The following is a 20,409-nucleotide window of genomic DNA, read 5'->3' on the forward strand; positions in this document are numbered from 1 at the left end:
GCCTCAGAGCACAGTACAAAATAAAAACAGAGGCAGTTCATGAGCCCTATAAGAGTTAGGAGTAAGAATATAAAACAGTCATACTACTGACCTTCACAAAATAACACTAATTTACAAACCCCTCTAAAGCTAAGTGGTATAAACACAACTGCAGCCAATACAAATAATGAATCTGCTTGTGAACCTGAACGTACATCATACCGTCAACAGAAAGTGGCCCACCACGAGCAGGCAAAAGGGCTGAGAAAATGAGAGGAAAATGCACAAGATTAGATTTTAAAAGGCTTTCAGCGGGCATTAGCTTCCAGCGGCTGCTGCGAACCTCAATCACATGCTTTGAGAGGTGCTGGGGCGACTCCAGAGCAGAAAGGCTGTGGCTGGAGTCAAATCCTTTCAATTAGAGCTAGAGAGCGGAGCCATGTGGAGATGGGCGAAAATCTCATCAATCCTGCTCAAGGAGTGTGGACGGCCGAGCCTCTCGAAAGCTCCTCCTCGGCCGGCCGAGGTTTGAGTTAGATTGACTGCGCAGCTGGGAAAGAAAATCAATTCTGGGCTCCACATTGTGATTTTGTTTATCATTGGAACTGCCTCAGAGGAGAGGCAGCCTCGCGCTCTGACTCTTGAGGAAGGGGGATGTGACGGCTGAAAAGAAAAGACTGACACAGGAAACCCGGAGCGCAGGGAAAAGACATTTAAACAGGGTATATGTGGGGGAGGAGAGAAGAATAGAGTGGGAAAGCAAGCAAGGAAAAGAGGGCTGTAGTTACCTGTCTCCTGTGTGCTTCCTGTTTCTGCGGCCTCCATTCCATCTGTGCTGTCTTCATCCTCCACCAGAGCTTTTCCTCGCCCCCGATTCCTGAGAAAGAGACATTCATTAGCACGCTTGCTTGAGGGAAGACTGGTTGATTGTGAATTAGTTAAATACGGTCCCAGCTGTCGCCGAGTGTCCGCTGCCCCGGGCGAGGGTGGGGCGGCCCTGTGAAAACCGTGTGTTTGTGTGTGGGCACATTTGTTTGCGCTGAGGGGGAAGTAACGGGTGCGAGACCTCTCATTAAAGCTGCTGTTCAATAGACGAGCTTCGTGAAGATGTCATTTCCGCATTTACTCAGAAGCCCTGAGGGCAGATACACAACCCTGCTCTCAAACCTAGATTACACACTCAACCGGGTTTCATCTTCTTGGTGACTCATTCTGACGAGCAGCATCCAGTCGGATCAGGTTTGGTCCGTGCATGGCATATGTGAGCATTTAAGCAGTGCGCTACATCCTGTGGTTTGTGTGAGCTGTAATCGCACAATAATTAGCCTTTCTGGAGTAATTAAAAAGCCTGAACATTTAAATACAAGGAAATAAACATTTATGGTTTTAAAGCTTTGCTGGATACATACATCTTGAAAGGGAAATAACAGTCCAACCAAACAGCAGAAAATTGTCTATATGACAGGTGACTGGAGGGAATGAAAATAAGAGTGCTTGGAGACCTTGAGCATTTCCATTTCCATCTCAGAATAAAAATAACATTTAAAGCGCAATTGTGAGGAATAAACTAAAGTCACTTTGCAAGATATAAAATCCACAATATAGTACTGTTCAAAGGTTTGAGGTCAGTTTAAAAAAAAAAAAAAAAAAAAAAAAGCTTTTAGCATTTAATATGCTAATTTGCAGCTCAAGTAACATTTATTATTATTACCAATATTGAGTCGTGTTGCTTCATATCTTCATATTATTGTGGATTTTTTATAGGGCTCTTTGATGATGATAAATAGAAAGTAAAAAAAAAAATTAAAAAAAAAGGCATTTTTTTCTGAAATACAATTATTTGTAACAATGTAAAAGTTTTCTAATGGAAGCTCATTTACACCTCAAAATTAAATAAATAAATAAATAAAATAAGAAATGTAATTGTGACTTTTCCCTCACAATTCTAACTTTGTTTCCTGCACGTTTGAATTCTGAGTTTAAATCTCACAACTAACTTTTTTCTTGCAATTCTGTTTTTTGTATTTTATTTTTTTATAAAAAAAGTAGTATTTACGACATTTCACAATTGTGACGTTTGCCTCAAAATTGCAAGAAAAAAAGTCTGAATTGTGAGATAAAATGTGACAATTACCTTTTTAATTTATGTTTGAATTATTTATTTATTATCATCATTATTATTATTTGTATTATTATTATTACATGGTGGCAACAGGTTTCCAAAGTCTTCACTGTCACTTTTGATCATTTTAATGCATCCTTGCTGAAAAAAATATTTAAAAACAATCTTACTGACCCAAATCTTTTGAACAGTAATGTACCTTTCATTTAATTATTTAATTTTTAATTCATTTTTTTTCACTCTAAGGTGAAAACAGGCTTCCGTAAAATTGTGCACAATAAGACCTAGAACATATATTAACTAAGTAAATAGGAACAAATAGAATTTTATCTTGACTTTAACCTGCATCAAGACTTCCTTAGCCAACCTGCTTCACCAGCTACAGAAATCAGCCGGGACCAATTCAAAGATTCCTGCTGGCGTTTTCTTGGTGTGCAGAACCATCACCCATGTTTATAGACACAAAGGTTATTATTTCTCAATGCCTGATTGACCGGGAATCTTTTCGGAAGAGCTGATGTTAAGAGAACTTGAGCACAATCAATCCTACCACTATTTTTACTGTTTTCCATGTCGTTTGAAGAGCTCATTGTTCCCTATTTTATCATGTCACCGACTCATGCAGTAAAATCCACCTTTGTTTTCAGAAAGAACAGATAGAAATGCAAATCTCATTACCTTTACTGATGCCAATAAAGTATTCTCTTTTTTTCCCCCCAGCCTTTCAATGGACTGTGTCATGATAGGCTGCCAGACACAGGAGTTTGCCCTCAGAACGAGCTGAAGCTGTTGCTATGGTGCTTTGTGACGCTCCAGTTGTTCAGAACAAGCAGCACTCAAGAGCACAGTATCTGATGGACAATATAAACATACTACAACATACTAACATCTAATGCAGCCCAAAGGAAGAGAGCCTCTGTAAATAGCACTTCCACATCATTAACAGTGACTAAGATATCTGGGTGGTCCAACACACTCTCATGGCAATTCCTAACAGTTTCAGTGCTTTTTTGGGTGATTTTGCATGATTTCATTTGTACAATCTGCTTAAAGTCCAATGACGGTTAGGTTTAGGGGTGGGGAAAAAAATCATGTTACATACTAAACGGCCACTTTGTAAAACAGGTTCTCTCATGAGATTCGGTGGTCCAGTGCCTACAGTTGGCCATTGTTTCAACATCATTTATAACAGAACAATGGCTGAAATGTGAAGCTGGTTATATATATATATGTGTCTATATATTGCTTCCCTAAAACATTTACACACCGTTAGCATGTATACACACATTCACAGTTCCTCTGTGTTTACAGTAACAGTAAAGCTTCCCTTTGAGATGTCAAAATACCTCTATGGGAAGGCAGCATGCAAGTACAGCTGCTATTTATTTGAACTGAAATCTCAAGTTTTTCAAGGCTATATTTAAATAATACATTTTACATTAGGAATTCTTACAGTGGTAACCTAAATTGATAAATTCTTTAGCTTAAATCAGACACCAAAAGGATATTTTTCAGGCTTACTGAGCCAACACACACACACATTGTTGTTTTTAACCATACAGCCAGAGAGTGATGGCTTCTCCCATTGATTTTTTATTTCTTTTTGGGGTTAATGGACCATCTCCTATTTTTACAATGTAGAATAAAGATTTTCAAAAGCTTCACATACTTTGTGATGTTTGCTACTAACACTTTAAGATTTATTTCTAAACTTTTGCCTTTTGGATAGTACAGTGAGAGACAGACTAGCAAATTGTGAGAGAAATAAATCAAATGTGTATTACAGTATTGGGAATCTAATGAGAATTACTATTTAGAATGATTTTTTTTTTTTTAAATTAGAGAGCTCTGGAGTTTTTCCACATTTTGTATGATGCTGTCATCTGACCTCATTCTCAATCCAAACATATTCCCAATCCTATAACATACACATATTGCGCAGTCCTATTGTCTGCAACACTAATAAAACAGTCCCGCGACCCATTCTTGGTCACGATCCCCCAACTGAGAACAAACTCACATCCATCTGCAGCCAAACATCCATTTCTACACATCCAGCCCACAAATGCGCAGTAAAGATCCATGGCTGTCAGAATCCCTCGGGGGGCTCTTCTTGTCTGATCTATGTATCACTTCATCAGGGTGATTGTAATTGTCAGGCATTCAAATTAAAGTCTCACAGTTTGAAGATGGAGGAGGTACAGCAAGCAGAGTTTAAGGGAAGCCTGCCCCTCTCTGGGGCTGGAGTGAGGAGGGAGTGTGAGGGATGGATGGGTAATTACCAGTGCCACTGGAGAGAGAAATCGCAGTCTGTCCCATGCCAAAAATGACTCCCTATACCAGACAGTTAACAAGGCTGAACGCTGACAAAGGGGCGGAGGGATTTCACCCTAGAGGTTACAGACACACACGGAGCAACATCACAGACCACATGTCTGGGTAAGGAGTTAAGTTGAAATCAGCAATTGAAATCAGTTGACCTTTTTTTTTTTCTTCTTCTTTTTAATATATCCAGTGGTGAATATATACACATACACCAACACAAATAATATATAGGATCACAGTGCAGCCCTCAATCTTTGCCATTGTCCTTCAATCCACTGGGTTTTACCCATTTGTTGGAAAGGCATTTTAAATAATTTTAAATATAATAAAATTTAGTATGATCCTATTTTTTTTTTACAATGTATTTTAATAAGTACAGGTCACATGTATGTTGTTTAATTTTTACATAAATATATATGTAACATTATTTCACTCATATTTTGACATTTTATTTTCACAAAGGTTATTTGAAGCATTGAAGTAGACACTTGAGTTGCATTTAATATGCTTACTTTGCATATAAGATGACTTTTGTAATTGTATTGGATGCATACACATCTTCTAGGCCAAATCAAAATACATAAAATATTAACATACAACCAAATAAATAAATGCAATAAAATTATTATAATAGCAAAAACAACTCACTGAAAGTTTACTGAACTAAAATAAACATATGCACATGCACAGTTATATAAAATACTTAAAGGGGTCATATGATGCTATTTTAAAGATCATTATTTTGTGTATTTGGTGTAATAGAAAATGTTGACATGCTTTACTGTTCAAAAAACACATTATTTTTAAAATACTGTACATTATTGTAGATCCTCTATGACCCACCTTTCTCAAACGTGTAGTTTCCAACAAAGCCCCTCCTTCCAACAAGTGCAGCCTGCTCTGATTGGCCAACTGACCCAGTGCGATGTGATTGGCCGAACACCACAAGCACGCGTCGGAAATGTAATTAATGCCCCTTAGTCAATAGCAAATACTTGAACTAATAACAAAACATACTTACAGTCGCTGATTCAGAAGCACCAGATTGTCATAGCAAAGTCGGAATTGACCTTTTTTTTTAGCCATAGCCTTCGTGCATAGTAGGGATGGGTCACGATTTTCAAATATTCGATTAGTCGATTTATTCATAGAATATCAGATAGGTTGTGCGATTATATTTGGCTAAAAATTCCCATGTTTTCGGTGCTGATGCGGTGGTGACACGTAAGCAGAGGTAAGCGCCAATAACGCACCTAAGCAGAGGTAAGCGCCAATAACGCACCTAAAAGCTGTCAGACAACAGAAGAACACACTTTCACGCGAATGCTGTATACTTGCAACTAAGAACGATGTCAAATAAGAGTTCTGCGCGGACCACAAATATCCCCGACTGGGTTAGAGGTGTGCTGAATCCGTACTGGGAAAGGCATGGAAAATGAATAACGCGTTCTACGGAGCCACTAAAGGGACATATGGTTAGCCGCATGCTAGCGATAGCTTTTTACATTACAGTAAGTTACATGCAGTTTCACTTACCAGCAACAGAGTAGGACGATGGCGATTGATTTGTAGATCCTGAGCACCACTGACAAACATCTAATCTTGTAAAATGTGCGGTAAGTACTGCTGCTTTATAGTTTAAACATATGATCGTGAATCTCTAAAGTGAAAGTAAAACGGTCGCAAACACGCATTTTCAATGCCCCGCATATTAATAACGGCTCACTGATGCCCGCAGTTAATTTACAGTATAATTACCCAACGATATAATTGCAAAAGTATTGGAATATATTTGAGCAGTTAATACCTTATGAGCAGTTGATTTATGCTAATGGTTGGACTGCTATGTTAATAAGTGCTGTCATTCTGTTACGTTTATTGTATTAATGTTTCAGCATGTTACAGTCATTATATGGCTTGAGTTAAGATAGCCTATCTTTAAATAAATTAAACAGTTTGTTATCATACAGATGGTCTCTCTCTCTCTCTGTTTATGGGTGTGTAACACTAGCCTAATAACGTGACGTGCGTGCATGCATACAGGGAAGGAGTGCCATTTTCGAATAATAATCGAATAATTCCTAGCGATTCTCGAATATTACTTTTGCTTGAAATGCCCATCCCTAGTGCATAACCAGCTTTGTACTCTCCTAGGTTCACAAAACTGTCATCCATAAAATGCGTTGCATGATTTCGAACATTTGGGTTGTGCTGTTGTCTTAACCAATGATTCCTAACTGCATCTACTTTCGGAAGGCCAAATAAAGTGCTTTTGCTTTCGCATAGAAACACAAAGCATCTCCCTGACATGGCTGCATCAACACTATTGCGGTTACAAACAGCTTGAAACACTCCAAAGAGAAAGGAAAACTTGAAATCGCATCATATGACCCCTTTAATCAATAGTATCTAAAAATTAACCAAAAAGAAAAACCCCGAAATTGTGTATTATTCACATTTGTCAAACTATCAGTAAATAACATGTTTGTTAATCAACCAAGCAGGAAACCCTATCGGTTTATACTGATAATCTCAAAAGAGCCGACATAAATTAACTTAATGCAAGTAAAAATTGGCATTGCAGAATTATATGCCAGTACATCATCTCTTAACCAATTGAATTGTAACAATAATGTATTTTATTAAAAAAAACAAGGCATATATGGAATATTACTTGCATTAAGCAACCAAAATATAAATAGGAAAAACAAAATGACACTGACTAATCTCATATATAATGCTGTGTGAGAGACAAAATGACAATGAGGTATCTGTTTAAAACAAAAAATAATCAATCAAAATAGTCCCATTATCACAAGGACAGACATGTATATTTAAAAAAGAAAAAAATGCTACATATAGCTTCACTGTTGAAACATTTATTGGCTGTAATATGGCCAAACATTTGCATGAGCCTGTACGAGTAAGTAAACAAAGTGTATCACCACTGCAGCCTGAGCTCAATGTCTCTAGTTCAAATGACACTTGTCAGGAGACAAAGGCATTTGTAAGCTGAGCACCAAGGTAGCCAGTAACATATCCCTTTGTGATTTCCAAAGGAAATCATTTAGTACACATATAACACAAACATGCTAATTTAGCACACCCGAGTCACACAATGAAGCTAATACTGCCCTGACAGGTCATTAATCTGTCATTCAATGCACTTTAGGATCGATTTGTTTGGTCCATGTACCTTTAGAGTAAACCTTTAGCTATTCAAATGGGTTGGATGGAGGCACCACAGAAATGAACCGTGTTAACGCCCCAACCCAAGATGACTCTATAGTAGACAGAGGATTAAATATGCATCATGATTCCCAGACAGCCAAACATCAGCTCGATGAGGAAACATGAAAATGTCCTACTTATGAATGTAAATGAACAAAGGAACAATATTTTAATAGCTTTCCCATACCTCAAACAGTAGAGTGATGCGCTGCTAGCAACACCACAGTCATGGGTTTGATTCCCAAGGAATGCATGAACTGATCAAATCTGCTTTGAACGCACTAATGCAGTGCAAGTTGCTTCGGATAAAAGCATCTGCTAAATGCATTCATTTTAAAATGATATTAATTTAAAGCCAACATTAAAAATGCCACTCTCAAACCAGTTTACTTCCATACTGGGATTAAGAGAAACAGTATTCAATGAGAAAAAAACGGAAGAATATGGAATCATGACAATTCTAATAACTGATTTAAATGACTTTAAATAGAAAACCTTGGTCTCGTTCAAGAATAACAGTTATGATGTCATGTAACCTCCACCTGCAACTGCCAGTCATGTGTCACTACGTAATGCTGATGTTGTTTGTTTTAAAACCCTGTGTTGGCTCTGCACAGCATTAAATATCACAGGTAAAAGAAAAATCATCATGCAGTACACACATTTGAGGTTTAGTATATTTGTGCATATATACACACAGGCACTGGACTATGTATTTGCAAAACGAAAAGAGGAGAACGCAGTAATGCACGGCCCATTTAGGCGTGCTCGGCACCCAACCCCCAAGCCCAGAGACCTATAACTTATCCCCATGATCCCACCATACAGAGAGAGAGACAGAGGGGGAAAAAAAATAAACTGTTTTAGAAAGTAGAGCCAATGCAGGATTACAGTATAAAATCTGGAGTGGAGTTTTATGGAATGGATTTTTAAACGTGATGCAAACAGACCCAATGGTTTCCTTCAAAATCATGGGACCAAATTCAATCGAACCCTTAGAGATCCACTAAACTGACTAAAGCAAGCAACAAAAGGGACTATAAAACAATAAACTAAAGAATTCCTTTTGGTCGCCAAGGCAAGCAGCACTATTACTATTATTAACAATTAAGGATTTCAACCAACATATATTACTAAATATTAAATGTGTAATCTTTCCCGCACTGTTTGTGATACAGACTTGGATGACACCTCAAACCATGTGGCTTGTTGAGGAGAGGATTGCCATTATTTCTCTAAGCATTGGCAGATGATAAGATGGGTGAAAAAACCTCCAGACTTGCACTGAATGGAATCTCATACTTGGGTTTGGATCTGTTGTCATGGGCTATAACACTGTGAAGAAACAGCCTCATATTACTTTAGCAACCGCATAGCAACCACACACAACACCTTAGCATCATGGTTAATTTCATAATGACTTTGATTTTTGTTTGACATTTAAACCAGATAACATTTTTTGCATTATAATGTCTATTAAGTATTAAAATAAACACTTCACAAAGGTCATGTTTTCTTCTTGTAAACAATAAGAATGTATGACATTCAGGTCACTGAGATATGATTTTCTGTAAAAACACTTGAATCATTATGTTATAGGTTGCATATTCAAAATGCAAAATAAAATAAAAACTATAAACCTGAATTTACAAATACTTTAATTTAACCATTTCAATTAATTTGACAAATAATGTAATAATTTTACAAGAATTGTAGTAATATGTAATTTTATGGTGTCCCTTTGTACCACTAAATGTACACTTTTTGCAATTTTTTTTGAAAGTGTAGTAATTTGAACTGTTTTACAAGAGCACATTAATAGTTTTAGATGTTTGAAAGGTAAGTAGTGGGTACTCTTCTTTTGAAGAATATGGATTTTGTGAGATATATTAATGAAAAGCACCATGCACTAGACTGTTCCTAGTTGTAGACACTGCCATCACACCTTACACACATAGTAAGCTCCTAAGCTGGCAGAGGCACCTGCGCTTTTCACTTCAAAGACTCCTATATAATTAATCCCCTCAGGAAAAATGCCAAGTGCCTCCTCTCCATTTAGATTGTTATCCAAGGAAAGAAAGATGCACATACTCTTCTCAAATGCAGATGTGAAACAGAGGAAGTGTGCCAGGATTACCGTTCAATAACTGCTCCTGTACATTCAATGGCTTCTGGTGAGCCTGAAGTCCCTCGCTGGATTATGCTGCCAGGCAGGTAAACTCTAAGCAGGTGCTTCTCGTTAGAGGAACTCTAATGTGTTCTATGGCTAAATAACCTAAGGGCTCGGAGGGGTTAATTGAACGCACCATCATTCAAAACTGACTGTCAGAGAGACATATCAGAGCCGGTGAGAAGGTCTCCACTGTCACGTGTCCATGAAGCTAAACTGATCAAATGCATGGCTTGTCGCATAGGAGGAAAGCTAATCATTAGTCCATGAATCAAATTCTTGCATAATGTCAACACTGGATATGAGCGGTGCATCAAAACTAGAATGTTCTCAGTATAAATCAACAAAGATGGAAAGTGTGCTCACTGCACCATATTTCACTTCCTATTTGCGATGTGCTGCACTGCTAACCCTTCCACGTTATTTTTAGCACGCATCTGAAATATTTTATTTGCATGCATGCACTGTGCAATATAAAAATTTTTGCTAATACTGATTAGTGATTTTTTTTTTTATAATTAAAAAAATAAATACTAAACACTAAAATCGATTTAAAGGCCATAAGTGAATTTCGGCATCACAAAAGCATGATGAATAAAGATTTAATTTAAAACAGTTTTATTAAATTATTGGTGTTTTTAAAGATGAACTTTAAGTCAGCATTAATTGACAGCAAAGGTCATGTAAATGTAAAAAAAAAAAAAAACAATTCTAATAAAATTAAATATCAATATTTTCCATTTAAAAGTAACTTGCTCTGCTGCCGAAACAGCTTCATCAGCAATCTCTTGCCTTTCAACCCCTCTCTTCTAACCACCTTGCCTTATTCTGGTACTTAACACCAACTTTTTCTGATATTATGATGTTGACTTTGACCATTACACCAATGGCAATTTGTGATGTTTCTGTTCTGACCTACTCATTTAAATAACATCTTGTTTTTTAAAGTTTCCTATATACAAGATGTTGGAACAAATACAAACTATACTCTTTTGGAATTCAAAAACAACCCACCAATGGACAGCAATGGACCTCCATTTCAAAATAAAATGGGACACAAAGTTGCTGAAGTCTAACCACAAACTCACAACCAGCTGGTTCGTGGTTGGTGAACATTTTGAGGTGACACGCAGCTTTAATACCATCAACATTGACAGCCTTAGGCTTCCAGTATAGACAGAGTTTGGCCAACAGGATGAATTTCATGAGATCATACTATTCTTCACTTTTAGAACCAATGATCCTCATTTTCTGAAGACATTTAGACTTCCAATTTAAATCAATAATGACAGCAATTCAGAAGTTTAATTGAACTTACTTCTTTCTCTGTCTGGGCACAGCTGGATGTGGTGTTGCCGTGGATAACACGTCCTTACGAGGGCGGCCCCGGGGCCGCTTATCTGTGGGGGCCGGACTTCCAGTGGGAGTGGCCCCAGAGCTGCTAGGAGGTGGCGAGGGTCCTTTGTCAGAGGGGTCTAGACTTTTCTCCTCTGATGACATTCTGTGAGAAAAATTATGTACAAGTAATATATTAGAAAACATAATTGTACGCTACAATGTAGACTGATATCAAAAAATGCTACATTTCCAGGAAAGCTTTCAATACAGCAAGTTTTTCCAGCTTTGCAGCAGCTTTACGCCTTTAAAACACAACATTCTCCAACCAGTGAGGTTTTAAATCTGATTTTATTAAACACTGGTAATGCCCGAGGAGAAAATAATCCCTGAGCTTAATACTTAAACAATATTTCAATAAGCTCGTATGATTTGCTCATAATAAGGGGTCCAACTCAAAACTGAACCACCAAGAAAATTAGTCAAAACAAGTGTTAGCACTAGGGGTGGGCGATATGGAAAAAATATCATATCACGATTTCTTTTAGAAATATCACGATTTTATCACGATTCTTTGTCATGTTGGTTTTACAAGTTGTCTGAGAATTACAGCCAAACTAGAAAGACAAAGCCTTTCAAGGTAACAAAAAAAAAAGACATGGCAGATATTTAGGCCAAAGTGGTCGAAGATAAAAATCTTTGTCATCATTTTATCTTTCTTATTAAAACATGAGAGCAAAAGATACACATACAAATACACATAATATACAAATAAAACAAATAGTGCTTTATTTTCAGGTACAATAGGTGTATTTAGCAGAGCATTCAATTAAATTGAATGAACAAATATAAAAATAAAACGCTACATAGACTGATTCCTAAAACAACTGTATTAAAGTTGTTCAGTCAAGAATAGTGAGTGATTTTTCTCTTTGCGTTTTGTTAACGTTAAATGAATAGTTCCCCCAAAAATAAATATTCTGTCATCTGTCTGTCAATTCTGTCATAATGTTTTATTTTTATACCATCATTTACTCAAAAGTTGTTTTGAAGGACTTTTAAGGGGCTTAAGAGTTTCTTTAGCAGTGGAGAAAATGGACAAAACATGAAGAGGGAGAAGAAACGCGTTGCACACAATGCATGACAGTGAGTTAATAAGACTCTACTCATTAGATCGTGCAGGGATCATGTTTGTGACCGATCTTATTAAAGACATGCTAACATCTCCGACACCGCGCTGAAACGCCATAGCGCCAGAAATGGATGTTATCACTACATTAACATGTTTGGCAACTGGAAAAATGCAACTATGCAGCAGTGATGATTTGGGTCTGTTACAGCACTTGTTATGTCGCTGTTCATTTCCTATAAAAAACGTTAAGTATGACAGCATAATAAAAAATAAAGAATATATATATATATATATATATATATATATATATATATATATATATATATATATATATATAACGTGTGTGTGTGTGTGAGAGAGAGAGAGAGAGCGAGAGAGAGTACGGAAAACTTACGCCTGTAATTTCAAAGTGAAGGCTAATAGTATACCCTGCTCTTAAAAGCGCTCTATTATTTCCTTCTTGGACAACCAATCAATCACTAGAGGTGTAAGAAAATATCGATACACGTGAGTATCGCGATATTTTGTTTGGCGATACTGTATCGATTCTCCAAAACGGAATATCGATATTTAAAAAAATTAAAATAAAAATCATACAAGATTCATGGCAGTTGTTTCGTTTTGAGTTCATATCCCGACCGCTAGTCTTCATCTCTGAACTTAAACAGTGACAGGAAATACTAGCATCAGGGCACTCCACTAATGTTAGCGTTAATATAGTTTCGATGTACAAAGCTGAAGTGTGGCGCCATTTGGGCTTTTGTGGTAATGTCCGCCCCGGGGCCACGGCGCGAGCGCAACCTCGGTTCTGCTGCTTGCCGCGTCCCGTTTTGAGGAGCCTTTGCGCCGGACGCGGCGGGCGGTAGAGTGGCGCTGCAGTGCAGTTGGGGGCGGTGCTCGCGTCGCGGTCTCGGCGATTCCACGCGGAACATAAACACAAACTGAAAAACCAAGTTGAAAAGTTCTGAGAATGTTTAACATCTGTATTTATTTGATTGTTTTACAATTTTGTTTTCTATAGGAATCCTGCCAGCACTTTATTTTTCATTGATATTAAGCAGATGTCATTTTTTGTTCAGATCAAATGTCACAATTGTAAATTTAAACTGTGAAACTTTAAAGTAGTATAAATATATATTTTTATCATTTTATAAAATACATTTTATACATACATTTAACTAAAGAATCATGCAAGCACTTGAATATTTCCCCCTTGACTCGTACTGCACAGAAAGTGGTTCGATAATGTTGAATGTTATATATACTGATTATTGCAAATGCAGATCCCAGTGTGTTCTGCAGTGTGTTCTGGTTAAACTATTTTTATTTATTTATTTTTTGCCCAAAGTTTGCATATGGTGGTGTGTTCTTAATGACAGCTTTCCTAAAAAATATATCCTTATGTGGTGATGGCGCAGTGGATAAGACACATGCCTTTGGTGTGAGAGACCCGGGTTCGAATCCACTGTGAGACACCAATGTGTCCCTGAGCAAGACACTTAACCCCTAGTTGCTCCAGAGGCGTGCGACCTCTGACATATATAGCAATTGTAAGTCGCTTTGGATAAAAGCGTCAGCTAAATGAATAAATGTAAATGTAATCCTATTCCTAAAATAAGAAATATCGTATCGCCAGATTCTTGCCAATACACAGCCCTACCAATCATAGTCTTCAAAAGGTCAGCCCCGCCTCCTCACTAAGATAAACGTTTGTGTCTTTTCCTCGCTCAGAGTTGCTCTCAGATTGGTCCTGAATCACTTTTAAGCTAAGACTCCTAGTTAGAATTTAAGCTAAATTAGGAGCTCTCTAAAAGGATTCTTAGAATCTTTAGGAATACGGGCCCTGAAGTATAAAGACAATGGTTTAAAGGTGTCTTTTAAAACTGGCATAAGCCAATCTACTCAGTCCATAGCAATCATCAGCCCATAGTTAACATCTTGCATCATCCTTGCAAGTGCAAAGGATTTCCAAACCTCTCAAGAGGTATTACAAAGTCATTAAAAAAGACTAAATAAGTTACGTGTAATAAAAGGTTAACGGTTACGAAAGGATACAGGCCTTTGAATCTTTCCCTCTCTTCACTCAATTAAACAGCAGTACAGAATGATGCCACTTCATAATTATTAGTCTTTGGATTCATTTTACAACACAATTAGCCAATTTTGTATCTCTACATGCAATTTAAAGTTTTCACTTAAGTGTTGTCAGATGTTAAGGACATTGTTCATTAACAGGTTTTTCTAACTCACAACATGGTAGCAGCATGGTAAAAATGTCTCTAGTATCATAAAATTTTAGGAGTGCTTCGATTGATCGGCTACCGATCCTTATCGGTCGATAATCACTTGGGGATGTTTGATCGGCGGTCTCTAAAAAGGCGAATCTCAAAAAAACAATCTCTAGCTGATGACGCGCCTGCTGTAAGAGATTTGGCAGGACATGCAGCGCACCGTCTTAGTCTTTGTCCGGCGATGTATACAATTCATATTTAGTCATTAAATAACTTATAAAGTACAACACTTTTCTTTTTTTTTTGGCTAGGTTTAAAGGGAAAGAGCACTTTTAGACAAGGCAATAATAAATGGTACTCGTGGATGTAGAAAAACAAAGTTCTTTATGAGATTTTGTGTGGATTGCTTGTAATAAAGATTTAAAGGTGCCATAGAATGCATTGATACAGTATTTTAAATTGTTCTCTGATATCTACACAGAAGGTATGTGGCTTAGGTAAGGGCAAAAAATCTCCAGAAACGATTTTACATGTCCATTTACAACCCTAGGATTTCTCCCTAGAATGAAACGGTCTGTTATTGGCTTATTTGGCAGGGTCATGAACAGTGGCGTAACTTTGCTTTGAAAAGTGGTGGGGACACCGCACAAAACGTTTTGCTATTTGTTTATTTAATAACCGAATTTACTTGGGGACTGAGTTCAGAGTTGGAAATGCACTTAATTTCCACACATGCATCACATTCACAAATATGTCTATAAACATCCAAATAAGAAAAACGTAACATTCACAATGTGGAACAACTTGCTAAAAGGACAACTTGCTAAAAGTAGGTGTGATCAATGCACGCGCTGAACGAAGAATCAACATTACGTCAAGAGTCAAGACAAGCCCACAAAATGTTTCCTCATCCAATCAAATAATTTAACCAATCCTGAACTACGCAAAACCTTGTGTAAAACATGAATGAGAGTTAATTTGTGTTTGAAATAGTTAAACTACCTTTATTAATTAAATAAATAAAATTGTTTTGACGAATCTTTTTTTTTATGACGTTTTTATAAAAGCTCTATTTTTCCTCCCCCACCCCACATGTAAAGGCTAGTTAACGGTAAATGTTGCTACCTATAGCATAAATGTTAAAACATCAACAAAATGTCCAAAAGAAAGCGTGGAAGTGATATAAGAAGCTTTTTAGTGAAGCAGCCACGCACAGTAAAGGCCATTACACACTGAGTCCGAATTTTTCGTCCGAAATTTTCGCACGTTGAAAAATAAATACGACTTCACGTTGTCAATCACGTTTGCACACTGCCTCCGAAATTGTCGTCCGTCAAAAAAAAATCGGATCGGGTTCGATTTTTTTGCGTTTTTCGCATCCGTATAAAGCATTTTGAGATGCTTTGAGAAGGTGTTTTGACCATTCAGAGCCACCGTACAAAAAAAGCCACAGCGAAAGCCAAAATCCAAAATGGTGTCAGACAAATTAATACACTTTGTCTTGCAGCACAGAGCACTTTATGACAAACAAATTGCGGAATACAAAGATACAGAATATAAAGAACTGCTGTTGCCTATTTTTTTATGCCTGGCGCGCACCTTTCCGATGCCGCAGTTCGGGGTGTGTGTGTGTGTCTGTGTGTGTATCCATACCTCAGACAGTCTCTGTTCAGGATAAATTGGTTCACGGAAATTGGTGGTCTTCTTTTTAATATGTGGACTCAGTGTGCAGAGACCTTAAGACTAAAATACAGTATTAACATTGTAGACTACAAATAAATTTTAAAAGAGGTACAGGATCTGTAGACTAATTAATTATAGGGAAAGGAAACTACATATCCCATGACGCATATCGCGTATCTCGCGATAGTTTCACAACGAGACTTAATATTCATCTTTGAGGATGTTGAAAAGCTTCTGACCGGCGGAAAAAATTGTTAAATGAATGAATTAGATTATGAAGAGTGACGATTTGTAGATGGTGCTTTTCCTTTAATACATACCTTACGCAATCTATTTTTCAGTTACTTTTTAAAAGTGGTGGGGACAATATCGAGCCTGGTAAAAAGTGGTGGGGACATGTCCCACCCGTCCCACCCGTAAATTACGCCTATGGTCATGAATAATAATGAGCTCTGCTCTGATTGGCTGTTTCACAGTGCTGCTCAATGTTGAGCTCTGCTCTGATTGGCTGTTTCACAGTACTGCTCAATGTTGAGCTCTGCTCTGATTGGCTGTTTCACAGTACGGCTCATCAGCAAGAAGGAAGCACAGGGAGGAAAATATATATTTAAATACTTTCTCTCGCAGTTATATCGTCGGGTAATTATGCTGTATATAAAACGCGGGCATCAGGGAGCCGTTATTAATATGCGAGGCATTGAAACTGCTTTTGAACGATCCATCGATCGCGTTATAGTTTCACTTTCAAGAGACGCGATCACACAAACTATGTTTACATTATGGAGCAACAGTACTTACCACACATTTCACAAGATCAGATGCTTGTCAGTGGTGCTCAGGATCTGTAAGTCATTCGCCATCATCCTCATCTCTCCTTACTGAGAGTGAAATCGTATGTACTGTCACAGGCTACCGCTAGCAAGGAGCTAACCATGTCCCTTTAGTGGCTCGCGTTATTTGCTTTCTGTGCCTTTCTGAATACAGACACCAACCCATCCCTGCACTTCACACCCCCTGCACGGCCTGGAACATAACATTTATTTTGTTATTTTCGCTGTTGTCCGCGCTTGTTTATTTACAATACCTGCAGAGCTTCTGATGGTTCGGCCGGCTTAGAACAAGGGCGGGTTTATGCAAATGTTGGGGGCGTAGTGATCCTGACTGTTGCGTCACAGTCGGTGTTATGTTCTGATTCGCCTGTTTTTCAGTGGTCTTTTTTAATCACGAGATTTACATATGAAGGAGGAAACTATGGTGTTTGAGGCTCACTGTATGTCATTTCCATGTACAGAACTGTTATTATTTAAATATGCCAGGGTAAAGACAGTTTTTCATTCTATGGCACCTTTAAATGCAAAAGGAAAGACTGTTTCTGTCAGTGGTAAGTTTGTGATAACGTAAGAAAAGTAGTTTAAGGCCCGGTTTCACGGACAGGGCTTAGACTAAGCCAGGATTAGGCCACAGCACAATTAGGACATTTAAGTAATTTTTATAAACTTGCTTAGAAAAAATAAATAAAAATGTATTGTGTTTTTTTAAACACGTCTATGAAAGATTGTATTACTGTACTGTGTAAAAAAAATAATCACAATGCTGAAAAAGCATTTTCAGTGACAATGTTTGGATTTGAAATCAAAATAATGGATAAATGTTGTGTTTGTGGTAAACAGACACAGATCAGTTGCAGACTCCTGTGTGAAAGCACAGTCAGTGCTGCTTCTGCACCGCTTACACATGGACTGCATACACACTGCAAACGGAGTAGGCCTGTGTGTGAACCTGGCATAAAAGGCTACCTCATATAAAGCTCACAAAATCAGGCTTGTGCTGTGTGTAAGCTATTGCACGACTGTAAAAATAAAAATGCACTGCATCATAAAACATTTAGGTGAGAAATATTTTTGAAAAATGTCCTAAAAATGCCCCCTCCACCCCTCAAATTAAAAAATCCCCTCTAACAAGAGTCACATAAGGGGGGGGGAATTCATTCTCAAAAATGAAATTCAGGCCCTGAATAGATGTTTAAAATTCCTGATTGGAGTATCACTCTAAATAATACTACATAATAAAAAGAAGGCTTTAAAAAGATCGGTATCGGTGATCGGATCAACAGACTGCTTTCTGTGATCGGCCTCAAAAAAACCTGATCAGAGCACCCCTATAAAACTTACTTGATGTGGTAACATCTAACCTAAATTGTTCAATTCAAGTTACAAGTTATTTAATATAATACTCAATTCAGCTTGACTACGTTAACTTATACCAACAATAGTAATTCTAAGGGTAAGCTAAATAAAAAAATTTTTTTTAAAAAAACCTGAATTTCCCAATGAGGACCATTAAAGACCTCCAATGTCTCCAACGCAATGATAAAGGAACATTCAACCAGCCTGGTTTACAGGACTTCTTTTGAAGTTAACTAAAGAGCAGGTCAATCAAATGCATGAATACTTCTGAACACTGTCCTTGCAATGTATACCTCCCAAAAAGATGTGGTGGAAATGATTTGATATCACAACACATGCATGAACCAGAAGGACAGCCTTAGTGAAACAACAGAAGCAACACAAAGCAAGGGCTTCTTCACATGAGGGGGGCATGTCCAGCTTTTTGCCTTTGTTCAGTTGTCTCCAGAGCTTTGTGTTTCAGAGCCTTGCGTACGCAGGGTGCCAATAATACCACCATGCCATGAAATACTCCAACGTTTTCCATACTTAACACTTTTTATAAAACGGAAAAACCAAGAACAAGCAGGCTACTTTGAAGGAGAGAAACGTATTTGAACTCTTTAGGGAGTCCAAAGGCTAAACCAACCTGCACGCCAAGTCTTGCTGCTGTCCAAAGACGCAACATTTAAGATGATAATCGCGTTCAAAGTGATGTCAACTTAGATGAGATGGTGTTAGAGTGGAAATATGACTGTAAATGCGCAAGAAAGGCTATAAGTGGATACAGTAGAGGCCTTGCAGCCCGGCTGATTAACTTGGAAACATTACTCAAGCCTGGAGTCGCCTATCCAAGCGGGAATCATATAACAGGGGACAGTAGAGATGCAGGCCGTTTTAAGCATATTTTGACGGTTTTACAGCTAATATGGAGGTTAGCCAGAATATCAGATGCACACTCGGTCGAAATTAAGTGCAGAAAGGCGACAGAAACGAAAAAAACGATAAGGAGAAACACACATCGATCGATATTTACTTACCTCTTCGACCCTAGCAATTTTTATTTGTTTCCTTCATGACAAGAACAGCCATATCCGTGACATACAGTACTTTTGTTATGTGTTTGTGGCGCTGGGGGGTTGGGGAGGAATACACCACTATTCCTCAGGAAAATAAGCCAGCGTGACAAAGCGATATCTTCTGCGATACTGTACACGTATTCCAGTCAAATCCACTTTTAGATCCGGAAAACCTACAATGTTTAATCCCTAGGCAGAAAGCAGCCGCTTTCCTTCGGTTTGAACGGATCACTTTTCTTTATTCCGCTTCATCCCACATCGCCAAATCCTCGCGGGTTACATCCCTCACCCGAAAACATGCCATACCGCCCGCTATATGAGCTCCTGCGAGGCGATGACAGGAGCCGAGCCCGGGACACTGCGGGAAAATACAGCCTAAAAGATCCTCAAATGAGGGAAAACCGAAGGCAGATTTCGCTTTCAATCCTGACGATTTCGATCGGCTCGCGGAGCAAGCTGCAATTTCGAGCAATACGTTACTTTATTAACGCCAAAACACATCGAGATGATCTCCTTGCCTGGGTATTCACAATTTATACACGCAAAAAAAACGGTAATTCGACGCGACTGTAGAACTGGGAATGTAAAACGTTACATTTCGGCATTAGTACAAATATTAAAGTTGTAGCTCTGACTCCATGGTAGCCATATTTGAGTGTAACCGAATCACGTCCTGCGAGCGACACCAAGCTAAATAGTGCCACAACATTAAACACGGCACTCAGAGGAACGACACCCTCTCACATAGAAACGCACGCCGTTGTCCTTCATAATAACACTAGAATCTATTTTTAAATCACGTATTGGCGGTTTTACAAACGCCAGTGCAAAATAAAAATAATATAAACTGACCCCGCGGAGTGATACGTGGAGCTCTCAGCAGGTGAAGCGGCTGTTTTTTTTCACGCATAGAATTTCTGCAAAACGCGGAACGGATTCTTGTATAAGAACCGATCG

At 38.0% G+C, this 20,409-nt stretch overlaps 1 protein-coding gene across 3 annotated transcripts in view; it reads right to left on the minus strand.

Moving 5' to 3' along the window:
• Nucleotides 1-20,139, minus strand: part of LOC306881918 (histone-lysine N-methyltransferase 2C-like) — a 123,447-nt gene extending 103,308 nt beyond the window's left edge. For all 3 annotated transcript variants that reach the window (XM_079436277.1, XM_079436278.1, XM_079436276.1), the window contains exons 1-3: nt 19,414-20,139; nt 11,146-11,328; nt 768-856 (exon numbers count right to left, since the gene is read on the minus strand). In XM_079436277.1, the coding sequence (XP_079292403.1) occupies nt 768-856; nt 11,146-11,327 (271 nt within the window). In that variant the 5' untranslated portion in view covers nt 11,328; nt 19,414-20,139. The remainder of the gene's footprint in view (nt 1-767; nt 857-11,145; nt 11,329-19,413) is intronic.
• Between the last annotated feature and the right edge of the window lie 270 nt (nt 20,140-20,409).

This window comes from Barbus barbus (assembly GCF_936440315.1).
Source record: "Barbus barbus genome assembly, chromosome: 15".
Classification (NCBI taxonomy): domain Eukaryota; kingdom Metazoa; phylum Chordata; class Actinopteri; order Cypriniformes; family Cyprinidae; genus Barbus; species Barbus barbus.